Source organism: Podarcis erhardii, assembly GCF_964252035.2.
Source record: "Podarcis erhardii genome assembly, chromosome: 14".
Classification (NCBI taxonomy): domain Eukaryota; kingdom Metazoa; phylum Chordata; class Lepidosauria; order Squamata; family Lacertidae; genus Podarcis; species Podarcis erhardii.
This window is the reverse complement of record NC_138503.1, coordinates 15,931,078-15,956,729: the sequence shown is the minus strand read 5'-3', so window position 1 is coordinate 15,956,729 and position 25,652 is coordinate 15,931,078. Positions and strand designations below refer to the sequence as shown.

General features: G+C 44.8%; 1 protein-coding gene across 1 annotated transcript in view; it reads left to right on the top strand.

The window, feature by feature from the left end:
• The window catches only part of HOMER2 (homer scaffold protein 2), a 97,821-nt gene that overhangs the window by 59,475 nt on the left and 12,694 nt on the right, over positions 1-25,652 (top strand). Inside the window, exons 4-7 of the mRNA XM_081839180.1 lie at positions 13,787-13,879; positions 14,985-15,124; positions 18,493-18,649; positions 20,398-20,508. Coding sequence (XP_081695306.1) covers positions 13,787-13,879; positions 14,985-15,124; positions 18,493-18,649; positions 20,398-20,508 — 501 coding nt within the window. The remainder of the gene's footprint in view (positions 1-13,786; positions 13,880-14,984; positions 15,125-18,492; positions 18,650-20,397; positions 20,509-25,652) is intronic.

Here is a 25,652-nt window from a genome sequence, read left to right as displayed (position 1 = left end):
ATGAACAGAATGGGATTGCAGCAGCAGTCCTGACCCAGAGATTAGGAAGTTGGAACCGTCCAGTAGCTTATTTGTCTAAACAATTGGACTCAGTAGCAAAAGGATGGCCTCCATGCCTAAGGGCAGTAGCGGCCACTGCGAGCCTTGTCAAAGAAGCTGATAAATTTACCTTTGGCCAGACGATGTATGTGAATGTACCTCATGCTGTTCTGACACTCATGGAATATAAGGGTAGTTATTGGCTAACGAACCCAAGGATGGCTAGATACCAAGGCCTATTGTGTGAAAATCCCAGGATTCATCTACGAGTAGTGAATATGCTCAATCCAGCGACTTTGCTGCCCCTACCAGAGGTAGATGATGAGGAATCACATGATTGTCTCCAAATAATGGATGAAGTTTATTCCAGTAGACCTGATCTGAAAGATGAGCCATTGAAAAATCCAGATGTTGTATATTATACGGATGGTAGCAGTTACCTGCATGAAGGTGCCAGACGAGCAGGATATGCTGTGGTCACCAATGAGGAAGTTGTGGAAGCTGAGGCTTTGCCTGCTGGCACCTCAGCACAAAAGGCTGAACTTATAGGTTTAACTAGAGCTCTGCAATTGGCAGCCGGATGTAAGGCAAACATCTATACTGACTCAAAATATGCCTTCTTAACCCTGCATGCACATGGAGCTCTATGGAAAGAAAGAGGTCTAATCGGAGCCCACGGGAAGGCTTTGAAATATGGACCTGAAGTAGAAATCCTGTTAGAAGCAGTATGGGCTCCATTGCTGTAATGCACTGCAAAGGTCATGGACGAGGAAGGGATCCAATAACCAGAGGAAATCATGCTGCTGACAAAGCAGCCCGAGAGGCAGCCCAAAAGCCTGTGGAAGGATTTATAGCAGCCCTCATACCAGAGGTAGTTCCAGAAGATGTTAAACCTCACTATACCCCAGAAGAGAGGAAGTGGGCTGAACAGGAAAGAGCAGTTGTGAAGGACGGTTGGATGATCCTGCCGGACAATAGGATTTATGTACCTCATCATCTAGCAGGCACAATTGTAAGAAATTATCATGAATCTACTCACCTTGGCGGTACTGCAACTAGAGAGAGTCTCAGTCGGAAGTTGTATATTATTAATCTATCACAATTAGCAACTTGCATTTCACAGAAATGTGTTCTTTGTGCTAAAAACAATCCCAGGCAGGGACCGGTACAACCTCCTGGAATTCAGCATGTGGGATACGTCCCCATGGAAAGCCTAATTGTGGACTTCACAGAGCTGGTCCCTTCTAAGGGATTCAAGTATCTCCTTGTGTTTGTAGATACTCTTACCGGATGGGTTGAAGCTTTTCCCACCCGAACTGAAAAGGCACGAGAGGTAACTAAAAGACTCCTCACTGAATTGATCCCAAGGTTTGGATTACCTAGATGCATTGGAAGTGATAATGGGCCAGCGTTCATTGATCAAGTAGTACAAGATGTATGTCGAGTCCTACAAGTAAAATGGAGACTGCATACAGCATATAGGCCTCAGAGTTCAGGGAAAACTGAAAGAATGAATCGGACTCTGAAAACCCAATTGGCAAAATTAACCCAGGAAACGGGATTGGGATGGGTAGATGTGTTACCCATAACACTGTTTCGTGTTCGGTGTGCACCCACAAAAAGACTTAAGTTGTCACCTTTTGAGCTCCTGTATGGGAGACCGCCCTCCTTTGTTCAGGATATTCCAGCTGACCTTAAACAAATAGGAGACCATGTGACACAGGAACAAGTGCAATCTCTCTCCCGTGTTTTTGTTTCTCTTAACAGGTGGGCCCTCGAGCGCACGCCGTGCAGCATTGCCGAGCCGATTCATCAGTTCCAGGCTGGCGATAGCGTATGGGTGAAAGAGTGGAAACGTGATCCACTTGCACCTAAGTGGCGTGGACCTTACACCGTCTTGCTCTCTACTCCAACAGCGGTGAAGGTAGCTGAGGTGACCCCCTGGATTCATCACTCTCGTTTGAAGAAGTCTGAAGGCAGTTGGACGTGCAAAGGTGACCCCTCTAATCCTTTAAAACTAACTCTCTCCAAAAACCCCTGTATCTAGCCCTACCGGGAACGGGCTAGGTCACGGGCAACATTTGACGACCGGCCTGCTGCAGCCACAACCTGGAAGCTGGCTGACCTGCGCACGCCTGAAGCTTGAGGAGCGTCTGAACCAGCGACTGTGAACGGAAAGATTCTCTAATACAATTGATTGACTGCCCCCCCCCTTGTGGAACAATTATCAGAGATATTACTCATTGGGGATCCTCGGGATATATGTTTTGGTCTTGGTGGTTCCCCATTTCTGTCACTGGGGGAATTATATTGGGGCTAATAATTATTTGCTATCACTATAAGGTAATCTTTTGTGGAAGGAATGCATATACTAGACATCAACATGATTTTATTATTAATCCTGATCCCTTGGGAAGGGGAAGGGTCCTTGAATCTGACCAAATTGGCTAAATATGGATTCAGCCATGACCACAATATGTGGGTAGGTTTAGCTGAAATGGTAGCTAATGTTGCAAATAGGACCAATTGCCTTGTTTGCTCTCTTGGGCCAGATGATTCAGAGGGAGGTATGCCCTTATTACCGATACCATTAGATGCTATTGGTATGGTAAGCGAAATGCCACACCAAACTGAAATACAGAATTTCCCCGGATGGAACTCAACTAAACCATTACGAGTTATACCTGTACAAGGGGAATTCTGTGTACATAAATCATCAGATGCAGCTGATTCTCCCATGATAGGCTCTTCTCATTGTCACTATACTTGGGATTATAAGAAGAATAGTCATACCTGGGCACACGGTACTACCTATCGAACTCGGAATGCCTTGCCCTGTGCACCTCCTTTTATTCATGCATGGAAAGTGGTGTGGAACATAACTGTGACAGAAGAAGGCAATCTAACATACTGCACTGTGAACTCTCTACCCCTTTTGGTATTTCGCCTTCTGTATTCCCCGTACCAAAAACCTCAGACCCGATGGTTGTGGTGGATATGTGGAGAATGGGCATACAAGAAACTCCCTTCCAAATGGAGTGGGACTTGTTTCTTGGGTTGGGTATTACCACCAATGTGGATTATGCCCACTAGTTCGGCCAGGCGAACACGAAGGAATGCTGATATTTCTCATATAGCAGGAGGAAGTACCCAAAGTTGGAGCGGTACTGATGATTGGCCGCCAGAGCGCATTATAGCCTATTATGATCCTGCCTCCTGGAATCCTGGTGAGCTCATACAAGGGGCACGGGATCCTATTTATAATCTAAACAGAATAATTCGATTGCAAGCAGTAGTGGAACTTGTAACCAATGCAACGGCCCAGAGTTTGAGACTTATTGCACAACAGTTGGATGAAAGTAGAGCCGCCATTTTGCAGCTGAAAATGGGAATGGATTATGTACTTGCCAGGCAGGGAGGCCTATGTGGAGTCTTGAACTTGACAGGGAATGCCTGTTGCTTTAACATTTCTGATAATGGTGAGGCAATCCGTGTGTTGGCCACAAAGATGGAGAATATAGCACATGTCCCAGTACAAACATGGGAAGGATGGGATATGGGATGGCTCACCAATTGGTTACCTAATGTCACAGGACTCAAAGGGATACTATTGTCTTGCTTGTTTTTCTTGACAGTAGTAGTATTGGTTTTATGTATGATGCCATGTATCATTTCATGTTTTAGAAGTACAATTAGCAAGATGGTTTCAAATGAAACTCTACCTCATATCATGGCCCTATACAGAGCTTTACCTCAGGAATATGATGAAGGTCAAGCTATCAAGGACACTTGGGATGAAGGTCCTTGAGCTTGAAAGGGGGGAATGAGGCATCTAATCATAAGCCTGCATTTTTATCAAAGCTTCTATATATTTCAATCAAGGTTTGTATTTAAAAATGAGCTTAAAAAAAGGATTTTCAAATGTTTCATGCCAGGCAAAAGACCAGCTGCCTAAAAGAACCTTGGCAAGATGTTTTTCCTCCTAAAACAAGAAGGGCCCCATTGATTTATAGTAGAAAAACAATTCTCAAAGTCATAAAAAAGGGAGAATTACATATGCTGCCCCAAGGCTGAGAAAACACCATTAGGAATGGGGAAAGATAATACTAATGTGCCTCCCAGTAAAATGAGCCAGATCTTCTTTCTAAGGTTCAAAGGCCAGGAGCAAAAGGGAAAAACATTTAGCTGACAGAAAAAGAGAACATTTTTGAAGAGGCTTCTTTTAAAAGCTGTGTTTTATTGAGTTCTTTCCTTTTTACTTTGAAAAGCTTTATTCTTTTAAGAGGCTACCTATGATAAATGTATGAAATATATTAGCTTAAATATATTGGCTTAAATGTAATTATGCAAAGGATTTAAGGAATGCTAGATTCTTATTTCATATGGTTGTAAGAGTTGTATTTATCCTGAAATTAAGTCAGCCACCAGCCCCCCCCTTGCCAGACAGAAGACGCCATCCGGGCAGTCTTGATATATAGTTGTCAGGCATTTTGTTTAGAAACATTAAATGAAGGAAATCTTTCAATGTTGATGTGAAACTCAAGATCCTTGACATCTGTTGAACATAAAATGTAAGATTAAACCATTTGTTTTAGAAGGCAATAGGGCAAGAAGGGCAAGAGGTGAGCTGGTAATTAAGATTCCATGTAAGATATATTATTACTTATTTGTCATTTATATATAGCTCTTTGTCTCCCTTATAAGGGCAAGGAAATGGGTGTATCTTTTGTGGGTGTATCTTTTGTGATTGGTTCTAGCAAACAGCCAATAGGAATTTCAACCAGGCTGATTGGACAGAGGCAGCCACAGGAGGAGCAAAGGGGGCTGGATTAAGGGAATATAAGTGCTGGCCAGAATGGCAGGAGGGCAGGCCAGAGCTTGGTAACCACGTACCACTGAGCCTCTTATTTATTTGTCTGACAAATAAATTACTATTTTAATTTCTCTATTGCTGCGTTGAATATTTCATTCCAGCTAAGCGTTAACCACAAGCAGGGTGCTACAGTGGTAGTCTCTCTCTCTCTCTCTCTCTCTCTCTCTCTCTCTCTCTCTCTCTCTGTGTGTGTGTGTGTGTGTGTGTGTGTGAGAGAGAGAGAGAGAGAGAGAGAGAGAGAGAGAGAAACTGGATTTCTTCCACTTTGTCTTAATTAATAGCAACTTGGCTCTTTGCAAGCGATTAATCTCCTGTAATCAATGAGTGGGCCAGAGTTTGTGGGAGGTGTTAACGTTCAAGCTAGAAATTTTCTGAGTGTGTTTGATCATATGGTTTTCTATGCCTAGTTTTCTGTGCCTGCCTTGAAGCCAAACTAGGTGTTAGGCTAAATGCAAAGGCATTGCTCAACAGAACAGCTGTGTGTTCTGCTCATCACTTCAACACGACATCCCATCTAAGAACGTAAGAACAGTCTGCTGGATCTAGCCATTGGCCAGTGGAGGTACAGTCTTGCTCATACGGCCATTAATACTGCAGCTGCACTATACATTTAAAGCGGTATCATACCACTTTAACAGCCATGGCTTGCTCCAAAGTATCCTGGAAAGTGTAGTTTCTTTAGGGATGCTGAGAGTTGTTCCTCTTACAGACCTACAATTCCCAGAATGGTTTTACAATCTTCCCAGAGAACTCTGGAAACTGTAGCTCTGGGAAGCAGAAAAGGGTTATACTAACAACAATAAACCCCTTTTAACAAACTACACTTCCCAGGAGTTGTGGGGGGGGAGCCATAGCTGTTTATGGTGCTGATTTCAATGTATGGTGCAGATGGGGCTGTGTTCTCAGTACAATAATAGTGCAGTAGTTGTGGATTAAGGGGTCTCGTAACAACTCTCAGCATACCTTACAAACTATACTTCCAGGATACTTTGGAGGAAGCCGTGACGGTCAAAAGTTTTCAGATACTGCTTTAAATGTGTAACACAGATGGAGCCTAGGTACCAGTAGATCTAGGCGAATTGGATGTCGTAGAAATGATTTATTACTTTGGGAGTCTTCCTATTAGAGACCCTTTTAAACTAGCAGTAGTAGCTTGGTGATGAATAGCCCAATGGTGTACACAATGTGCGCTCTATTTGTTGAGCTGGTGCTCTTGTCAAAGAATCAGAATAATTTTTCCCAGGCTAGAAATGAGTCACTTATCAGGACAGATAGTTGACATTTTTAAAAAAGAACTACTCACCATTAGTGTCTCCGGATTGTATTAGTTCACTAAACGTGATGCCCTTGAACATTCCACAACTTCCTCATTAATCTTGTTCTCCATAGCCTTGACGGCTATAGGCCATGAGATGTTCGATTAGAGGCCATGTTAACAGAAGTCCCAGCTGCTGCCTCAAACAGCGAAAACTGGTGGCTGTGTTTGTCAGCCAGATGAAAACATGGTCAGACTCCTCATACTTCTGGACTTTTTCGGGAGGAAGAGCCACAGTCCTTTTTTTGTGGCAAATATGCATCGGGACAGAGTTCCAGCACTTCCTTTGTTGCTGCCTATGGCAGCCATTTTTGGCGACTGAGTATTTGATTTTTGATTTTTATTGTTATTCATGTTTTTATACTGTATTTTATGCTGCTTTTATAATTAAGTGTTTTAAATTTGTTGTTAGCCGCCCTGAGCCCGGTTTTTGAACTAGGAAGAGCAGAGTATAAATAAAAACTTACTATTATTATTATTGTTAAGTTGTGGGTGAACATATCAGCCGACACAGCGATTCTTCAAACAGCTCTTGTTTATTCACAGGCCAGGACAGAACAGAACTGAAGGGTTCAGTCAGCCTGCTTATACAGAGCTCCAATACAACATAATTGTAACAACTTTCTAAAACTATCCAATCACTGAACGCCACTTTCGATCCCTTATTTGCATAACTATCTACAGTATCCCCCTGCTGGCCCAGGGTGAGAACTTCAGTACATAACAATTATTATTCCATAGCAGTGTCCACGTGCGGCTCACCTTTAGGCTGGACCACCTACAACAAGAGAATATATACAGGGCGGGAAAAGGGGCAATCCAACAATAATGGCTCCACTTCGACAAGAAGCTGAGCTTCGGACTCCACTCACCCTTTAAAGGGGAGAGGCGGTCCCAGTTGCAGCCAGGCCTCTGCCCTCACTTGGCCCCTTGACCCGTCTGCAATTGGCCAAGTCCCAGCCAGTTTCCCACCAGACTGACAAGCGTCTGGATGGGGGAGACCTTGTGCCCCCTTTTGACCACATGGGAGGACCCTACTCCACCCCCAAGATATCTGGCTTGCTGTGCCAGGCAGAAAAGGGTAATACGGTTTGAGTATACAGTGGTACCTTGGTTTACGAACTTAATCCGTTCCGGAAGTCTGTTCTTAAACCAAAGCATTCTTAAACCAAGGCGTGCTTTCCCATAGCAGCGGGGGACTCAATTTACAAATGGAACACACTCAACAGGAAGCAGAACATGTTCTGCTTCCAAGGCAAAGTTCACAAACCAAAACACCTTCTGGGTTTGCAGCATTCTTAATCCAAGTTGTTCATAAACTAAGCTGTTCTTAAACCAATCCTGGACTGGGTTGCCGTGGCTGCCAATTAGTTTCCGGGCCCAATTCAAAGTCCTGGTTCTGACCTATAAAGCCTTAAATGGCTCAGGGCCGCAATACCTCAAGGACTGCTTGTCCTCTAATCAACTGGTCCGGACCCTGCAATATTATTATTATTATTATTATTATTATTATTATTATTATTATTATTATGCATCCACTCTGGGCAACTTCCCACAAATTAAAACACAGTAAGACATCAAACATTAAAAAACTTCTCCATACTGGACTGCCTTCAGATGTCTTCTACAACTCAGATAGTTCATTTCCTTGACATCTGATTGGAGGGCGTTCCACAGGGCGGGCACCACTGCCGAGAAGGCCCTCTGCCTGGTTCCCTGTCACCTCACTTCTCGCAATGAAGGAACCACCAGAAGGCCCTCGGAGCTGGACCTCAGTGTCTGGGCTGAATGATGGGGGTGGACACACTCCTTCAGGTATATACGGCCAAAGCCGTTTAGGACTTTAAAAGTCATCACTGGAGGCAATTCTTCGTGTACCACCTCCACGAGAGGTCCGGAGGTCAGCAACACGAGAATGGGCCTTTTTTCTGCTGTATCTCCCTGCTTGTGGAATGATCTCCCTGGCAAGGCTCTCCTGCCGCCTTTGTTACATATCTTTAGGCACCAGGCAAAAACAGGCTAATTAAACCATCTATGGACTTTTAATCTCTCTGTGTGGGGTTGCTGTTGTTTTTATTTGCTATTATGGTATGCATTTTTGTTTTGTTTTTTTTAAATATTGTAACCCACCCTGTGATATTTGGATGAACGGTGGTACGGAAAATAAATAAATACAGTTTCATTGTTGCATAATTTAGCTACTTCTGACCGATCCTCAGCATAGTCTGCTACAGTTGTGAACATCTTCCTAAGAATCGATGCAGTGTCCTTCAGTTTGCCACCTGTCAAAGAGAACCTTGGGGAAAATAACCATTGTTCACAGGAAACTTTGCTGCGGGTGCATGGAGCATGCTTCGAATCCGGTTCGGTCTGAAATGTAGCATTCTTTCCATCTATATTTTCAATAAGTGGTTGTTCCAGTTCTTGTGATCTGCAATAATTTTGTAACTGTCTTGAGAGCAGAGCTCTATTCCCCGCCCAAAAGCATTTGATCTAAATATTAGGCACTTAACCACCCACCCACCCACCCGCTTGTGCTCAGCAGTTTTCTCCCTTTGATATTAGCAATGTAGATAAAGCAACCTTTGGGTCCCCTCACTGCACCCCTGCTTCTATAACTGAAACTAAATCAGGCTGGGAACTAGTTCTTCCAAATGGATCCTTTGTACTTTCCCAAGTATGTCTGCACCATTATGGATTGTTGCTTTTCGTTTGGGGTTCCTGGGGTGCCCTGCAGCACAATCCTATACGTGTCTATTCAAAATTGGGTCCCACTCAGTTCAGTGGGGCGTACTCCAAGGCAACTCTTTCTCCTCAAGTACCCTGAACAGTTCTGCAAGAAGGTCAGTGATGAACATCCATGTGAAGAAATCCAAAAGACAAAATTGGAACCTCAAGTAAAGACTATGGGTTGGATCTACTCCTGGGTAGTTCCACTTGGATCCCTAATGGGACCCAAGTTATGATGATTAAGTACACTGAGTTCAATGGGACTTAATTTCAACTGGCTTAGTCTGGAGGGTCTAGCCTAATACTGCTTTCTCTGCAAGTGTGTCACAGAACCTAAAGAAGCCCAAATTGAAGACCAAGCAACTCAAGGACCTAGTTCACACTTCACAACAAACCATATTTAATGGTTTACCATGCATGCACCTGTCTCGCTGCTTTGCACTAATGTGTGGAAGAAAGAAACCCTGGTCCCTAGCTTAGTGTTACACCCAAACCAGGGATCATGGTTTATTTCATTCAAACAAACTAGAGCAAACCTTGGCTGCAGACCATGGTTTGTTTTGTTGCTGGACAGACTGGGATCCCCAGTTTGAACATAGCGCTAAGCCAGGCATAATGCTTTCATTCCTCCAGGCAGGAGTAGGGAAGAGCAAAGGTGAGAAGATCAGAGCATTGACCATAAACCATTAATTGTGGCTTATGAATGGGGCCAATGTTGTTGTTTTTTTCTACTGTATTTTAGGGCTATGTAATTTGGCAGAGTGAGAGACTAAACAGTCAGCTATGAACCTCCCAGTCTTTTCCCAGGTTCCAAAGAATAGCCCTTTGCTCAGTTCGTTCTCTGTTCCCCTTGGACTAAGCTTACCATATGGGTACCTTGCAGCTCACACTCTTTCAATCCTCTGCATTTTCCTTTGACCGGTCCCTTTCTGAAATTCCCTGAAAGATTCCCCATGCCACCTCCATAAGAAAATAGGCACAAAACAGAATTCTAGAGCAAATGCATGCACAGACACAATGCACCTTCTCTGCTTCTATTAAATTATTTTGACTTGCATTGGAGAAGTGGTCTTTGTTCTGTAATTAAATATCTATAAGGAAAGGCTGCCTTGAACCCAGGTCCGAACCCAACATTCTGCTATGCCACACTGGTTCTTAGGCCACACTGTAGATTTTCAGCACTATTCTAGCACTTTATCAATCATGGGTTCCTATGAAGAATCCTGGGAACTGTAGTTTAAGTGTGCTGAGAGTTGTTAGTAGAACCCTAAAGGTGCTCTTGTTAAACCACTCTGAAAATTGCAGCTCTGCCAGGGGAACCGGGGTTTCCTAACAACTCTCACCACCCTTAAACTACGGTTCCCAGGATTCTTTGCAGGAAGCCACAGCTGTTTAAGTTGTTATGCTGCTTTAAATGTATATAGTGCAGATATGGCTGTACTCCCAGGACTGCTGATGGGATCGCCACCACTCCCAGCTTTGGAGCTGTAGGGCAGGCTGCGTGGTACGTGCAGTTCAAAACTCCCAGTACTTCCTCTCCACTCCCTGCCCCTTAGCACCTGCCATCTGAAGCAGCTGCTTCATTTGGCCTAATGATAGGGTTGGCCGTGTCACCGCTCCTGCAAGAGTCTGAAGCTGCCCTGGAAACATATATGGCCAAAGGGGAGGGAGTCATAGCTCAGGGACAGAGCACATGCTTTTCATGCCGAAAATGCTTTGTATGTTCAGTCTCATGTAGCTCAAGCTGTCAGGGCATGCACAGAAGTGATTTCCGATATCTGTGTGTACAGGTGCGATTTCCAGTGCCGCTCAGCGAGTCCCCACGCTGTGCTGGTTTAGCATAGCGCAGAGGGGACTCACCGAGTGGGCGGCTCGGTTCGGGGGTGGCTCATGAGCCAGTAAAACGGTCTTCATGGGCCGGATCCAGCCCATGGGCCACATGTTGCTGACCCCTGTCCTAGAGTAACTGTGAAATAACTTCAAAAAGTAGGTAGTGTAATAACTGTAGTGATGGTGTAATAGCATCAGAAATTTGTGATAAACTTTTAGGGATGATGTGCTCTGCTCTTACCAGAATTGTTTATATTGCTCCACACCATACATTTAAATAGCATTCAGAGTGCATGGTTTTCCCCAAATAATCATGGGAACTATAGCTTGTAACTATGCTGGGAATTGTAGCTCTGTGAGGGGTAAACTACAGTTCCTACGATTCTTTGGGGGAAGTCGTGACCGTTAAGATGGTAAAAAGGTGTTTTAAATACTTGGTGTAGATGTAACTTAAAGAGATGCCCCACAATGCACAAATAACAAACTTTTGTCAATGTGGATTGCTGTGAATTAATTAAAGCAGCAATTTCCAGATTTATTTGTTTTTAAACAGAGAGAAGACCACCACTGTTGATCCCTCCAGCTAAGTCAGAAATTATTCTTCTGATTGAGCCTTAGTTTACCATTTGGGAAGAAGTAAATTACAGTAGTAATGACATGCTGGTCCATAGGAAAGAGAAGGAGGATGCGGCAATAACTGTTAATTGGACTTCAGTGTCATTTATGAATGTGCCTGCATGGGATTGCAATGAAGTTCAAAGGTTTTGCAAACAGTTTTTGATATAGGCTCATCTTCTTAAAGCTGTAGCTTTCCCTGCTGGCTTGCATCATTAAATCCCACACAAAGCAAGAATCATAAAAATTTCATGCAGGCTAAATGTCAAAATCTGTGGAAGACTTATGCAAGATGGAAACATGTGATTCTGTCTGGTTTTGCATTTTTAAAAGGGGGTGGATTCCTTATCCAGATCAGGATTCTGAGACCCTAAGCATTGCAGGGATAATATTTTCTTATTTTATTTAATGAGAATTGTGCAACCTTAAGGTAAGTTGTACAATAGGACATGCATTAGTTAGGCTTGTTGGATTACAATGGGATGACAATAATGAAATAATGGATCTGTATTCTTGTTGCTCCCTAAACCCAGCAATAAATTTTCAACATTTAACAGCCTCACATCCATTATTTTTATGATGTCTGAGGCCAGAGGTTACTGTAAGGCTGACAGCCAAATTACATTCATGGTCAGTTGCAAGAATTTATTAAGGCTCTTTCCTCACATACACACATATCCCAAATGTGCTCTCAAATGATTATTTGTCATTACCTGTCACTCCTGCCTTCGCCTCAAACCATCACAGACATTTCTCTTTCATTAAATTGACGTTTCAAGAGCAGAACTGGGAGTGGACACCACACCCAGGGGTGGGAGCAGGAGATTCCCCTTCTATTCCCCAACTTATTTGAACCTTTAATTTTCCCCTTGTAGGATTGAATGAGCAGTGGTCTTTAGATCAGGGAAATAGCTCAGGGGGAGTATGAACCACAGCTTATCACAGCATTGTTGCATCAATCAAATGTGGACACCACCACCCCTCCAACCTGTTAAGAGAAAGGGAGGCAAGGACAGTTCTAAATTAGGTTGCATTGCATGTATGGAGAGTTTTAGAATCAGCTTTAATACAGTGTTTTTGAATTGACTGCATTTTAATGATGCAGTACATTGCTCTGAGCTCCCAGCTGGGCACAAGGATGGTATAGGAAACAAATAAATAGATATATAGATATATTAGGACGCGGGTGGCGCTGTGGGTTAAACCACAGAGCCTAGGACTTGCCGATCAGAAGGTCGGTGGTTCGAATCCCCGCGACGGGGTGAGCTCCCGTTGCTCGGTCCCTGGTCCTGCCAACCTAGCAGTTGGAAAGCACGTGAAAGTACAAGTAGATAAATAGGTACCGCTCCGGCGGGAAGGTAAACAGCGTTTCCATGCACTGCTCTGGTTTGCCAGAAGCAGCTTAGTCATGCTGGCCACATGACCTGGAAGTTGTACACCGGCTCCATTGGCCAATAAAGCGAGATGAGCGCCGCAACCCCAGAGTCGGTCACGACTGGACTTAATGGTCAGGAGTCCCTTTACCTTGCTCTGAGCTCCCAGCTAGACACAAGGATGGTATAGGAAACAAATAAATAGATATATAGATATATTATCTTGCATCCTGTGTGATTTGGCTCTAATTTTGACCTTCTATATATCAGAATTAGCCACGTTTGCAGCTAATCTGTGGGGAAAGGAGATCTGCCAGTGTGCAGTGTTACACAACTGGAGCTCTGATTCAGGCTCTCAGCATCCAGATGTTAATTGTGTGCTTTCTGCAATTATCTCAGGGCCACATTTAAATGTTATCTTAATTATGCAGCTTGCAGCAGTATATCTTTTTGCGTACCCTTTGTTGTTGCTGCTGAATTTTTTCGTTTCTCCTTTTTTATATCTTAATTCATTTGTAACTGAATACCAATAACATGCAAATTAAATATATATATTAACAGGCATAGGAGAGCCTGATTTTTACTGGCCTGAAGTTCCCCACCAGCACCTCATTGTATAGAAACAAAACTAGAACCCCCTCCACCTCAATTTCTGATTGTTTTGGATGGCCCCAGAGGAATACCTTAAAGCTCCCTTTTCTCTATGCCAGGGACGTCCAACAGGTAGATCGTGATCTACTGGTAGATCATGGGGGGTATGTTGTAGATTTCGGTAGATCGCGGAAACCCCACCCCCATCCCAAATATATATATTTTTAAATAAAAGCTCAACAACTTTGGTAGATCACTGCCAGTTATTTTATAGTGTGAGTAGATCTCAGTCTCTTGAAAGTTGAACACGCCTGCTCTATGGACCTTCATAATTCATTCAGGCTAATTTAAAATCAGTTAGAGCAAGCTGTTATTTGCGGCTGTCCTAATGTAACACTTTGCTTATGTGTTTATGTTCAGTTTGCCGAGAAATTTCAAGAGGTGAAAGAAGCTGCCAGACTGGCAAGAGACCGGTCTCAAGAAAAAACAGAGACTTCCAGCAATCATTCCCAAGTAAGTGATTTATCTGAATGTGGAATATGGGAACGTGGTCTCGTTGATTTGAAAATGGATTTTGTGAAAGAGAAGAGCAGTTGAAAATGCTACCCAAGGTCAGCTTCAGGTGAACGTTAGCAAAGAAATAAAGTATTTTAACAGCAGCAACAAAAATGATTCTTGGCAATTGCTTTTGGTGGATCTGCTTACTTGCTTGAGACCTAATGGCCTAGGCTGATGACAGATGCCACACACAGCGGATGAGCTGAGAAAGCTGTCCCTGGACTTTACGACTTCTGACCTTAGGTAAAGGGAGTCACACGTTTGGCACGCTATCCCTAAGAAAGGCACCTCCAGAACTCCCTTCATTTGCACTCATAGCAGGGAGAATTCAGAGGTGCGGGGTCTTTTTTTTTCTGTTTTGCTAGAATGTCAAGGTCTGCAAACAAGAGCCAGTCACAAAATGGTGAAGCCAGTTTTACCTGCACACTGGAATGCATACAAATCTACCTGTAAGTTTCCAGGCATCAGTGCTTCTAACACAACCCTCCCAAACTGGCCCACATTGCTGAATGAAGACATATGGCAGCCAATTAGTACTCTCATTTGACAAGCAAGGGACACTGATGTTAAGAGAGAAGCAATTAACACAAGACCAGCCATGATAGATTTTTTTTTTTTACTTCAATTTTTACTTGAACTTGTTAAAGCATTGGTAGGCAGAGACATTTTGAAATCTACTGCAAATCACTTAGAAATCTACCAGTAGATCCAAATCTACCTTCGGCCTGCCCCTGAGATAGAAATTTTTGCATCTTAAGGAGAAGAGTTTGGGCCTAGCCATCTCCCAGCCTGGCTTGAAAATCTTTGCGCACGGATACTTTTCCAATAGTATTCAAAGCTGAGGTGATACAGTCCAGGAACAATTTTGCCAAGTGATCCGATTGCGTTGACCCGCCCTCTGAAATACAATGACTGTCCTTTCTTGCAGAAGGTGTTCCCTTTGGGTCGCTTGGAAGATGGTGGGGGCGCCCGCGGGGGTTCTGCACCGTGTTGTAGCACGTTGAGAAGCAGCAGGCCTTTATCGTAACAATTTTTTTGGTTTGCGGAATGCCTTGTGCAGGAATCAGGCCGCGAAACTCCGTGTTCTACCCGGGCATCCAGCGTCAATGGAACGGACGATGAGAAGGCATCACATGGGGGTCCCTCAGATGCACAACTGAAAACAGAGAATGACAAACTGAAACTTGCCTTAGCCCAGAGGTGAAGCTGCTTTCATGACTTACATTATTGTTGGCTATTTGTTGGTCACTGCGTTCCCAGGCCAAAAGAAGTGCCCATGCATTTTAGTGGGAGAGTACTGTATTTTTTGCTCTATAAGACACACCAGACCACAAGACGCACCTAGTTTATGGAGGAGGAAAACAAGAAAAAAAATATTCTGAATCCCAGAAGCCAGAACAGCAAGAGGGATCACTGCGCAGTGAAAGCAGCAATCCCTCTTGCTGTTCTGGCTTCTGTGATAGCTGCGCAGCCTGCATTCGCTCCATAAGACGCACACACATTACTTTTTAGGAGGGGAAAAGTGAGTCTTATAGAGCAAAAAATACGGTACTTCTTTTGTACTAATGGTGGGGGCTGGGCTATTAGGGTGGATGAAGCACTGCCCAAACAACCTCAGTCTGCTCTCAGCCAGTCACTGCCTACTTACAAACAGTCAGGGAAGTGGCTGCGCTCTGGCTCCCCCTACTGTTGGTCCTCCCTGCTTTCCACCCTGTCTGTCCCAATTAGCACCAACGGCCACTTCTTGGGGCAGATCCACACCACATTTAAAGCATAACACCCCCCCCCGAATCATGGGAACTGTAGTTTCCCCTAACAGAACTACAATTCCCAACACCCTCAGCAACACAGAGTTCCCAAGTTTCTTTGTGGGAAGTCATTTGCTTTAAATGCGTGGTTAAATAGCAAGCAGGAGTTGAGAGCTAACTTTATCCTATGGGAGTTGGGGGGCTCTGATTTGACTTTGAAACTCCCTGCTGAGATAACTCATCTAGTTTTCTTGTTGATATTCTCCTGCCAGAAGGCAAAGATCCTCTTTATTTAAACAGGTGTTTGGCCTACCGAGCTGATTGTTTTTTCCTGCTTCGCTGTGTTTTAATCCATTTTTAATTTAATTGTGTTTTTAACAGGCTGCTCTTTTAAATCTTGCTTTTTTTATATGGTTTTTATTATGATATTGCCTATTTCTTAAATGGATTGGTCTGTTCTGGACACCAGTAACTGTGACGTGTTATAAACTTAGCTCTGCAGTTCACATAATACAAGCATGTCTTACAAACATGTTTGGATAAAGTCGTGCCACATTAAGCCCTCTAAGCATAGCAGTTACCCAAGGTATAAACCTGACAGGGAGTGTTTTTTGGAGGAACCATATAAAAAACCAAATTCACAGTAAAGTGAAGCTTAGGGTGATACGCAGTTAGAACTAGTAACTTCTTAAACCTATTACCACCCTCTTGTTTTTCAAATTGTCAGCTGAAAAATAAAATAAAATCCCACCACCATCGCAACTGTCAGTTGCCCCAATTTCCCTCCAAGGAGCTTGAGGTGACATATGAGGTTCTCTTCCCTCTCTGTTTCATCCTCACAGCAACCTGTGAAATGGGTAAGGCTGAGAGACTATGACTGGCCCAAGGTCAACCATAGAGCTTTTTGGCTGTATGGAGCTTTGAACCCTGGTCTCCCAGGTCCCAGCCCAATCCCCTAACCACTACACCACACTGGCTCACAAAATAATAATAATAATAATAATAATAATAATAATAATAATAATAATTTATTTCTTCCCCAGCCACTCTGGGTGGTGTCCAACAAAATATTAAAATACAGTAGTCTGTCAAACATTAAAAGCTTCCCTAAACAGGGTTGCCTTCAGATGTCTTCTAAAAGTCTGGTAGTTGTTTTTCTCTTTGATATCTGGTGGGAGGGCGTTCCACAGGGCGGGTGCCACTACTGAGAAGGCCCTCTGCCTGGTTCCCTGTAACTTGGCTTCTCGCAGCAAGGGAACCGCCAGATGGCCTTCGTCACTGGACCTCAGTGTCCGGGCAGAACGATGGGGATGGAGACACTCCTTCAGGTATACTGGACCGAGGCCATTTAGGGCTTTAAAGGTCAGCACCAACACTTTGAATCGTGCCTGGAAACGTACCGGGAGCCAATGTAGGTCTTTCAGGACTGGTGTTATGTGGTCTCGGCTGCTGCTTCCAGTCCATGCTCCTTTCAACTCCATGCTCTGACTTAAACATTCCCTACAGTGGTGCGCAATGTTGTTGAACTCCAGTTCCCACAATCCCTGGCACTGCCCATCCTTGCTGAGACTGATATGAGTTGGGAGCTGGGAACATCTGGAGGTTCCCCATGTGGCAATCTCCTCCCCTGCCCTTTTAAACACAGGCCCACCCAAACATGATCAAACTTGTTGGAAGCCAAAATCAAATAAGTAGGAGATCTACTGTGATCCACCAATACTAGAGCAATACAAATAGTTCTCTGTGCATGAGAGAGAGACAGAGAGAAGCTTTTGGGTCACTTTGTGTGCCTTGTTTTGTTTCGCTAAGAGGCTTTATACCTTTATGCTGTTTAAAGAGGATCAGAGAAGTTTCGCCACACCACATATATTTGTCCTGCTGGAAGGATTTAAAACAATACTGATACTGTTCTTGGACACTGTTATGCCCTCAGATGTATTTATGATATTGACGAGAGAGGTGTTTAACAGTCAGCCTTCCATGAGAGAGATTTTCTCGTATTAAGAACAAAAGACTTCCATGAGAGAGATTTTCTAGTATTAAGAACAAAAGAAGAACGTAAAGGCCATTTACTCTAGCACCCTGCCGCCACAAAGTAGGTGTGCAAAGTGTGACCATTCCAGTAAATTGCCCGGGTGAAAGCAGCCAAAATGGCACATGTTTTCTCTTTAGGAAACTCCCTGGTTCCACAGCTGCCCAAAATAAATGTTGCAAGGGTTTGAGTAATCAAGTTACGTTTGCAGTTTGGGAATATGCTTGGAAGGCTGGACATAGCAAATGGATATAAACTTATAAGGTGAGAGTGGGAACTGAGAAAGTATGGCTATTTCATAATGACAGAGCTTACAAGTTATATAAGGATGCAAGAAGGGAGACAAAAAAAATAGTTTTTTTGCACAACTGGAATAGGTTTGTAGAAGATTAGCATAATAAGGCACACAATTCATGAGGTATAAAGTTTTTTTATTTGACCTGCTGTAACAATAAATATGAATATGAGTAATATTCACCAAATACGAACAGAGCTGTTGTATTGTAGTAAACTTGAATGATTGTGTGTGTGTGTGTGTGTGTGTGTGTGTGAGAGAGAGAGAGAGAGAGAGAGAGAGAGAGGGAACTGGAATATGTGTGTGTGATTAATCTTAAAAATGCTTAATCCATCCCTGTTAATCAGGATTATGTATATTTCAAACTACTTCCCCCTCCCAGTTCTGAGGTATTTTATATGCTGCATAATGAGTGCCTCTTATCTGGTCTATAGAAAAAACTATAGAGAAATCTCCAATGTTTGTGTGATTCCTCACCCCCCCTTTCTTTTAGCTCCTCCAATGTAAAGAAATGGGAAACAGAACTGCACAGTCTTAGGGAGAGCAATGCCAGACTGACTTCTGCACTCCAAGAATCTGCAGCCAGCATAGAACACTGGAAGAAACAGTTTTCCATCTGCAAAGATGAGAACGATCAACTTAGGAGCAAGGTATTGGATGCAACAAATTGAAACGGTGGTGCTTTACTAATTTTATTAGTCAGAAAACATGCCAGTGTGCTGTAATGATTAGATGAGGAGTGAGGAAACTTCTCCAACCCTGAGGGCTGCATTTCCTTTTGGGAAACCTTCTCTTCTGAATGATGGTTTGGGCAATTTACAGAGGGAAAGCTTCAATGGTACCCTGGACAGCTCCAGACAGGGCTCAGGGCAAAGGCTCCAGAAGAGGAGACATCAGATGTTGCTGCAGCACCAGCAGCGGCTAGTCAGGGGTGTGGCTTGAGGAGAAGGCATGTCCAAAGGAGGGGCCCATGGAGCTGAGAGTACTGGAGTACTGGACAAGAACTGCAGGGTTCTGAGGGTTCCTTGGGAAGAGAGATTTATTGTTAAACCATTCAAGGAACTACAGTGGACCCTCTAGTTCCGTACCGCTCTGGATATGTAACTTTCGGGTTATGAACGCAGCAAACCCAGTAGTGTATACTTCCGGGTTTCGCCACATGCATGCATGGGCAGAAGCGCTAATCACGCCATGTGCATGCGCAGAAGTGGTGCGTCTTCCTACAGACTTTTCGGGTTGCGGACGGAACCTCCAGAATGAATTTAATTCGTATCCGGAGGGTCCACTGTATAGCTCTGTGAGAAGAATAGGGGTCTTAAGCATTTGAGGTAACAAATAAATTGGTTCTTACTCTGGGATGAATATTTTAGTATCTATACTTAATAGCTAGCCTATAGATCCTGGTCCGTAACACACCTTGGAGGTAGATCCATTTATTTCACTTATGTAACGCATTGGCAACTTGCAAAAATAAAAGTTGAGAACTTAAAATGCATTTTAGCCAATATAAAAATCCTGGTGCCGCTTCATGCATACCTAGCTGTGCTGAGTTGCCCTGGGATAGTCCAAAAATTGCTGGAGGGAGAGAGGTCAAGGCACAATCATTCCTGTCTACTAAAAACTGCTTTGCCCAATATTAGATGTACTGGATGTAAATGTCAGGGGAGAATAACAAAAAGGTGTAAATTTTGGAGCAGTCCAGGAATAGTGGTGTGCACTGCCACTAAATAATATGGTGCAATATTTCAAAAGCTTTTAATTGACCCACACACTCCTGGCAGAAGTATATTGACAGCAGGGTTTTTTGGTTTCCATCAATGCTACTTTTAGCAAGAATCCCACAACACTGAACTTGATTTGTGGGGATAGGCAGCTTTGCTGAGTGCTGGGAGAACTATGCAGAGATGAGTTCTTTTTTCCTTCATAAGGACCTGCAGCTTGAGCACACTGACTGCATTTGGATGATTGCATCTTGGCTTCATAAGCTGACCTATACACAAGCCTTTTTGCTGTAGTTGCTTCTCCCTCCAAAGCACATCCGAAGAACACTGTTTCCCTCAAATAATTCTGGATGTTGTAGTTTATCCCTCAGAGTTACAATTTCTAGCAACCCTTAACAAACAAGTGCTTTAAATCAGTCTCTAGTTGTTTTTGGATTACAACTCTCATCATCCCTAGCTATCAGGTCAGGGATGATGGGAACTGCAGTCCAAAAAACAGCTGGAGACCCAAGTTTGGTAAAAACTCTGCTCTAGGCCCTCCCCAGCCCCTTCAGCAACCTGCTGCTATCTCCTCATTTTCCTGCAACGTTTCCATTATTTAAAAACGTGAAAAGCAAATGATAAGTATTTGTAGTGGATTGGGAACTCAGACTGTCTCCTTTCAACCCTTCTTTAAGATTGACGAACTGGAAGAGCAGTGCAATGAAATAGATAAGGAGAGAGAACGAAATGCGCAGCTGAGCAGGCGCCTCCAGGAATTGGAAACAGAGCTGCAAGACAAGGAGCTGGTATGTAAAACAAAGAATGGTAATGAAGTGCTTAAAGCTGTGGACATGCAGCCACAACATCTTTGGGGAATCAATCCGCTTCCACAGTACTTGTAAAACAAAAACATAAAAAACCCTAATGCAGATTGCTTTGGAAGCTGAGCAAGCCCTGGAGGCTTTGGGCACAACAACATGACTGATGCTCCTGAAAATACCATGGGTTCCCAGCAAAACATTAGGCTTTTGTGCTCTGTCTGTTTTACCTTGGGACCTTATTCTCATTTTTTTTGGTGTTCTGTTTTAATGTAGTAGCAAAAGCTGGACAAAATTTTAAGTTGGGTAGAACGGTTTTTCTTTTCTAAGTGAGCAAACTGAGCCCTCCTGGGGGAGCTGAGAGGGTTAGATAACCCACAGGGGCAGGTAGAAGTGATGGTTGGTACCCTTCTTAAGGTACGTGTATACTGCAAGCTTCCTCCAAAGAACCCTGGGGATTTGTCCTTTGAGAAATGTGTGAGGAAGGTGTTTTTCTTCTACGCAGAGGAAACCAGAGACACAGTGTGATACAGCGATTAGAGCAGGGGTCAGCAAACTTACCGCACCTCGAGCCGGTGTCTCCAGTGCCAATCGTGTGGAGGGCAGGGGAGCGCGTGCCCATACATGTGAAAACACGCTATTTCCGGTGCACTTCTGGGTCAGAGTAACACCGGAAATAGCTTGTGCACATGTGCATGGGCCTCCTCCGACCCAGATGTGCACCGGAAATAACGCTTTCGCATGTGCAAATAACGCTTGCGCATGCGCACAAGCTATTTCCAGTGCTCCTCCGACCTGGAAGTGGGAAGCCACGCAGCACAGCACCGGTAAAAGCGGGCGGCGTCGAGGGTCACCACGGGCTGGATAAACAAGTCCCTTGGGCCTTATCTGGCCCGCGGGCCTTAGTTTGGGGACCCCTGGATTAGAGTGTCAAACTAGGGACCCGGGAAACCAAATTACCATTTGGCCTTGAAGCTCACTGGGCGGTCTTGGGGCAGTCAATTGCCTCTCAACCTAACCTGCCTCACAGAGTTGTCAAGCTACCCAGTGTTGGAAGACGTTTACACGGATCTCTTGAAAGCTGTTGCGCATTGTATTCACTCTGTACCAAAATTTCCTGCTTGGTTTCAACTCCATCTGCTCAATACAAGGGACAAAACAAAAGGAGCATAGAATTGTAGAGTTAGAAGGGATCCCAAGGGCCATCTAGTCTAACCCCCTGCAACACAGGGATCATGCCTAAGGAATCCCTGACAGATGGTCATCCAACTGCTGCTTCAAAACCTCCTATGAAGAAGAGTTGACCACTTTCTGAGGCAGTTTGTTCCACTGTCAAGTAACTCTTACAATCAGAAAGTTCTTCCTAAAGTTTAGTTGGAATCACCTTCCTGGTAATTTTAATCCACTGGTTCGGGTCCTGCCCTCCGGAAGAGGAGAAAACAAGCTTCCCCCATCTTCCATGTGACAGCCCTTTAGATATTTGAAGGTGGCTATCCTTTCACCTCTCAGTCTTCTCTTCTAAACATACCCAACTCCCTCAACTGTTCCTCATAAGGCTTGGTTTCCAGCCACTTTATCATCTTGGCTGCCCTCTGCATATGTTTCCCCTTGTCAATATCCTAGATCAGTTGGTAGAGCATGCCCGGAACTAGACACAGTACTCCAGGTGTGGCTTGACCAAGGCAGAATAGAGCAGGGACGCGGGTGGCACTGTGGTCTAAACCACTAAGCCACTTGGGCTTGCTGATTAGAAGGTCAGGAGTTTGAATCCCCGCAACAAGGTGAGCTCCCGTTGCTCTGTCCCAGCTCCTGCCAACCTAGCAGTTCGAAAGCACACCAGTGCACGTAGATAAATAGGTACAACTGCAGTGGGAAGGTAAATGCTGTTTCGATGCTCTCTGGTTTCCGTCACGGTGTTCCATTGTGCCAGAAGTTGTTTTAGTCCTGCTGGCCACATGACCTGGAAAGCTGTCTGTGGACGAATGCCGGCTCCCTCGGCCTGAAAGCGAGATGAGCACCGCAAGCCCATAGTCGCCTTTGACTGGACTTAACCATCCAGGGGTCCTTTACCTTTACCTTACTCCATGTGCGGCTTGACCAAGGCAGAATAGAGCATTACTAAAAGATACGACCCTTTTCTGTGCTGAAACAAGGCCTAGGCTGAACACAAGGCATGGCTCATGCTAGGGGCAAGTCAAGGCAAGGTGATGTTCATGCTGGATGCAGGACAATGTTCTGACTGGATGAAGGTAAGGCGAGGCTCAGGCTTGATGAGGGCAGAGCAGGTTTTAAGGTAGAGCAGTGCTTGTCCTGTACTCTAGGAATCCAGAACTCTGATACAGTGCCACATTCTCAGACCAGAGAGGCTCTGGCCATACAGGCTCATTGGGAAGCAGTGCTTCTGAAGCTGTCCCTGTGTGCCCTTCCTCTTCTTGTTCAGAGTCCTCGACTCTTCCTCACCTGCAGAAGAGGAACCTGACTCCTGGTCCCTGACAGACAATTGCATTGTACTGAATTAACTGCTGTCTGGAAAACTTGTTGGGGCTGTCTCAGATCTATTCTTTCTTGTTTCCCCACCCGCCTCTTCCTGCTTTCAGCAGCTGCAGCTGGAAGGAAGATTGACATCTTAGGATAATGGTGACACAGCGCAAAACACACACACACAAAAAAACCTTCTTGTTGTAGCATGCATATATTCATTGAACTGGAATAAGGGATTAAGGTGGCTTGATGGGGCCGAGGCAGAGACACAAATAGAGTTTAGTTTTGGAATTTAAAGGTAAAAGGTAAAGGGACCCCTGACCATTAGGTCCAGTTGTGGCCGACTCTGGGGTTGCGGCGCTCATCTCGTTTTATTGGCCAAGGGAGCCGGTGTACATCTTCCGGGTCATGTGGCCAGCATGACTAAGCCGCTTCTGGCGAACCAGAGCAGCGCACGGAAACGCCGTTTACCTTCCCGCCAGAGCGGTACCTATTTACCTCCTTGCACTTTGACGTGCTTTTGAACTGCTAGGTTGGCAGGAGCAGGGACCGAGCAACGGGAGCTCACCCCGTCGCAGGGATTTGAACTGCCGACCTTCTGATCAGCAAGTCCTAGGTTCTGTGGTTTAACCCACAGCGCCACCCGCGTCCCTTTTTGGAATTTACACATACAAAACCCCCAATTAGTTTCTGGGTTCAGTTCAGCTTGGTACCACGAAACCTTAAGGACCACCCATCCACCTTATAAACCAGCCCAGACCCTGCAACACAGGCAGGCAGTCCACGAAGCAGTCTGAAGCAAGCTGTGGGAGGGCATCACCCTGAGAGGAGGAGGAGCAGAAGCCACTGCTAATAGCTGGGGCTGCACCTCCCGTCGCCTCTCCACCAGCAGCAGTGCCACCACTCCCCACACCATCACACTTCCCCCCTGCACAGGTGGAGCTGGCCACGTATAGCTGTCAACTTTTCCCTTTTCTTGCAAGGAATCCTATTCGGAATAAGGGAATTTCCCTTTAAAAAAAGGGAAAGGTTTACAGCTATGATCTGGTGCCCCTGCTGCTACCTTCTGCCTCTTGCCACTGCCAGGCACTCATTGCTTCTCAGTGCTTTCTACCTCCACAACCCTGGTGGCTGCAGCAGCATGCTCAAGTGGCAACTCCTCTATTTGCTCCTGGGCCACTGCCTTCCTCCTGCTCACCCTCTTCGAGTTTACCTGGGGTAGAGGAGCACAGCAGCAGGATCGAGCAGGAGGGGGCAAGTATGTGGCAGTGGGAAGAGGGGCAGGAGGTGGGGATCACAGCCAGGGTTTTTGCCTCTAGTGGCAAAACATCCTGGGCCACCCCTGGACCCTGCACAAGGGGGGTGTAGGGGGTGGCTACACAAGAATGAATAATTCATATATTAGAAAGTTAAAACGTTTTGCACTCACACCAACTCATTTTTATTTTATTTTATCACAACCCTAAGCATTTATCTGACTCCCAAGAATCCAAGCTATTTTGTTCTTCATTAAATTATCAGCACACACACACACAGTTACACCTACACATAAAAATTCATATTACACAAGGTGGGAAGGGGGGAAATGGATTGAGGTAGTAATAAACAGAGACCTACAGCAAGTGATTAAGTGACAAAGACTTTTGGCTCAGAATAGTAGGGGTGATTCATCCTTGGACAGACATTTTGCAAAACACGCAAAAATGGGAATTGCTGGGGGAGGGAATTCCCCACCTCCAGCCCCCGAGGGTCCAAGCTGCTGCAGTTTTGGTGTACACCACTGACTGTCAATGCTGTGAGTTCTGCTTGTGCCCACCACCTGCTTGGAAGAGTGTGGACTGATTCCAGGACCCCAGTTTCCTCAACCAATTACCCTCACTGTCTTAAGTGGACAGCGACGACCATCTTTTTGGAAGGGGCAACTCTCCTATGCTGTAGAGGGGTGTACATCTTGCTGCTGCTGCTTGCCCAGGTTTCCAAGTTGCAATTAAAATTTAAAATATTTACATCTGCCTTGCTGCTCTGTCGTTCTTCCTTGGCCTTCCGGTGTTCCTCTAAATATGAGGTTTTCAAAGGTGCTCCTTACGTGCAGTTTCACACTGAGCAGAGTGCACACTGGGCTTATCTTGCAAAGCCAAGAATAGCTTGTATCTGGGTTGTTTTGTGGCTGCTCGTGTAAGAGCACACAGCCTGGAAGTTGGGGCAGCCCTCCACAGCAAGTGAGAAAGAAATCTGTAATATTAATGAGCCCATTTTCCGGCTGAGTGGGAGTACTGAAAGTTACAAAATACTGCTCTTTGTGAATGCTATTACCAGCGCAAAAGGGCCAGGGTTAGAAAGCATGACATTTTTTCTTTGGGAAAAGCTGCTGGGAGATGTCTTAAAGGTAAAGGTAAAGGGACCCTTGACCATTAGGTCCAGTCGACTCTGGACTCTGGGGTTGCGGCGCTCATCTTGCTTTATTGGCCGAGGGAGCTGGCGTACAGCTTCCGGTTCATGTGGCCAGCATGACTAAGCTGCTTCTGGCGAACCAGAGCAGCGCATGGAAACACCGTTTACCTTCCCGCCAGAGCGGTACCTATTTATTTATCTACTTGCACTTTGACGTGCTTTCGAACTGCTAGGTTGGCAGGAGCAGGGACCAAACAACG